At 64.1% G+C, this 1818-nt stretch overlaps 1 protein-coding gene across 1 annotated transcript in view; it reads left to right on the top strand.

Moving 5' to 3' along the window:
* ISYNA1 (inositol-3-phosphate synthase 1) overlaps positions 1-1544 on the top strand; it is a gene marked incomplete at its 5' end in the record, with an annotated part of 2564 nt that extends 1020 nt beyond the window's left edge. The window contains 5 exon segments of the mRNA XM_035898167.1: positions 30-264; positions 349-513; positions 597-710; positions 793-1010; positions 1418-1544. Coding sequence (XP_035754060.1) covers positions 30-264; positions 349-513; positions 597-710; positions 793-1010; positions 1418-1544 — 859 coding nt within the window.
* Between the last annotated feature and the right edge of the window lie 274 nt (positions 1545-1818).

Genomic DNA, 1818 nt, shown 5'->3' with positions numbered 1-1818 from the left:
GTGACAACACTGCACCCACCAGTGCTGAGCCGCCCCGTGTCCCCACAGCGAGGCCTGGAGGTGTCCCCGTCCACGCTCTTTGCTGTGGCCAGCATCCTGGAGGGCTGCGCCTACATCAATGGCTCCCCTCAAAACACCTTTGTGCCGGGGGCGGTGGAGCTGGCTGCCCAGCGCCGCGTCTTCATCTGTGGCGATGACTTCAAGTCGGGTCAGACCAAGCTCAAGTCGGTGCTGGTGGACTTCTTGGTGGGTGCTGGACTCAAGGTACGTGGGGATGGGGCAGCCTGGGAGGGACCTGCCCGTGATGAGGGGGTGACAGGGGGTGACCTGCCTGCACCCCTTGCCCAGACCAAGTCCATCGTGAGCTACAACCACCTGGGGAACAACGACGGGAAGAACCTCTCGGCCCCGCAGCAGTTTCGCTCCAAGGAGATCTCCAAGAGCAACGTGGTGGACGACACAGTCCAGGCCAACCCCGTCCTCTACGGCCCCCAGGACAAGCCTGACCACTGTGTGAGTTGGAAGCTGGGGGGGGGGGACACACATACATGATGACGATGGGGGTGACGGGGAGGTGATGGGACATTGCTTTGCAGGTGGTGATCAAGTACGTGCCCTACGTGGGGGACAGCAAGCGTGCGCTGGATGAGTACACGTCGGAGATCATGATGGGTGGCACCAACACCATTGTCATCCACAACACATGCGAGGTGGGTGGGGTGGCCGGGGTGGCCCCAGGGGTGGCACATCCCTGGGAGTTGGCTCACCCCCCCTGCCCCTTGGTGCCCGCAGGACTCGCTGCTGGCCAGCCCCATCATCCTGGACCTGGCTATCCTCACGGAGCTGTGCCAGCGTGTCACCTTCTGCACCGAGGCCGACCCCGAGTTCCAGGGCTTCCATAGTGTCCTCTCCATCGTCGCCTTCCTCTGCAAGGCCCCGCTGGTGCCCGAGGGCACCCCTGTCGTCAACGCCCTCTTCCGCCAGCGCAGCTGCATTGAGAACATCCTGAGGTACCTCAGGGGTCCGTGTGCTCATGGGTGCCAGCTCCCACCCGCCCCACCAGTGCCTGTGGTGGCACCCAAGGCTTGCAGGAGGTCCCAGTGCTTGATACCCAGGGTGCCAACACCAGTGGGTCCCAGTGCTCAAGGTCTGTGGGTCCCAGTGCCTGTGGGTGCCTAGCACCCATGACTGGAGAGTCCAAATCCAGTAGGTCCTGGTGCCCAACACTGGTGGGTGGTGCTGGTGCTCAGTGCCCGTGCCACCAGGGGGTCTCAGTGCCCACTGCCGATGCATCCTGATGCGTGATGCCCAAAGGTGCTGGTCCCAGTGCCTGGGGTGTTCACTGCTGGTGGGTCCTGGTGTCCTAGCAATGCCCAGCACCAATAGGTCCCAGTGTGGATGGGTCCTCGGTTCCCAGTGCCTGGGGTGCCCAATGTCCAGGGGTGCTACACCAGTGGGTCCCAGTGCCCGTGGGTCCCAATGGGTCCCAGTACCTGATGCCCAGGGGGGTGCCCAACACCAACAGGTACTTGTATCCAGTGTGATGGGTCCCAGTGCCCAAAGCCTGGGGTTCCCAGTGACAGTGGGTCCCAGCACCCATGGGCCCCAATGCCCAGGGGGTGCCCAATGCCAATGGGCCCCAATGCCCAGGTTGCCCAACACCAACAGGTCCTGGTGCCCAACACCGATGGGTCCCAGTGCGCGGTGTCCCCAGCACTGCTGGCTCCTGGCGTTGCAGGGTGCCTGGTGCCATTGCGTCCCCGGTACTGGGGTGCCCATCCCTGAGCTCCCCCCTTTCCCCCCCCCAGGGCCTGCCTG

This window comes from Egretta garzetta, unplaced genomic scaffold, assembly GCF_000687185.1.
Source record: "Egretta garzetta isolate BGI_Z169 unplaced genomic scaffold, ASM68718v1 scaffold567, whole genome shotgun sequence".
In the NCBI taxonomy this organism is placed as follows: domain Eukaryota; kingdom Metazoa; phylum Chordata; class Aves; order Pelecaniformes; family Ardeidae; genus Egretta; species Egretta garzetta.
The sequence above is the reverse complement of the archived record's forward strand: the minus strand, read 5'-3'. Positions and strand labels throughout refer to the sequence as shown.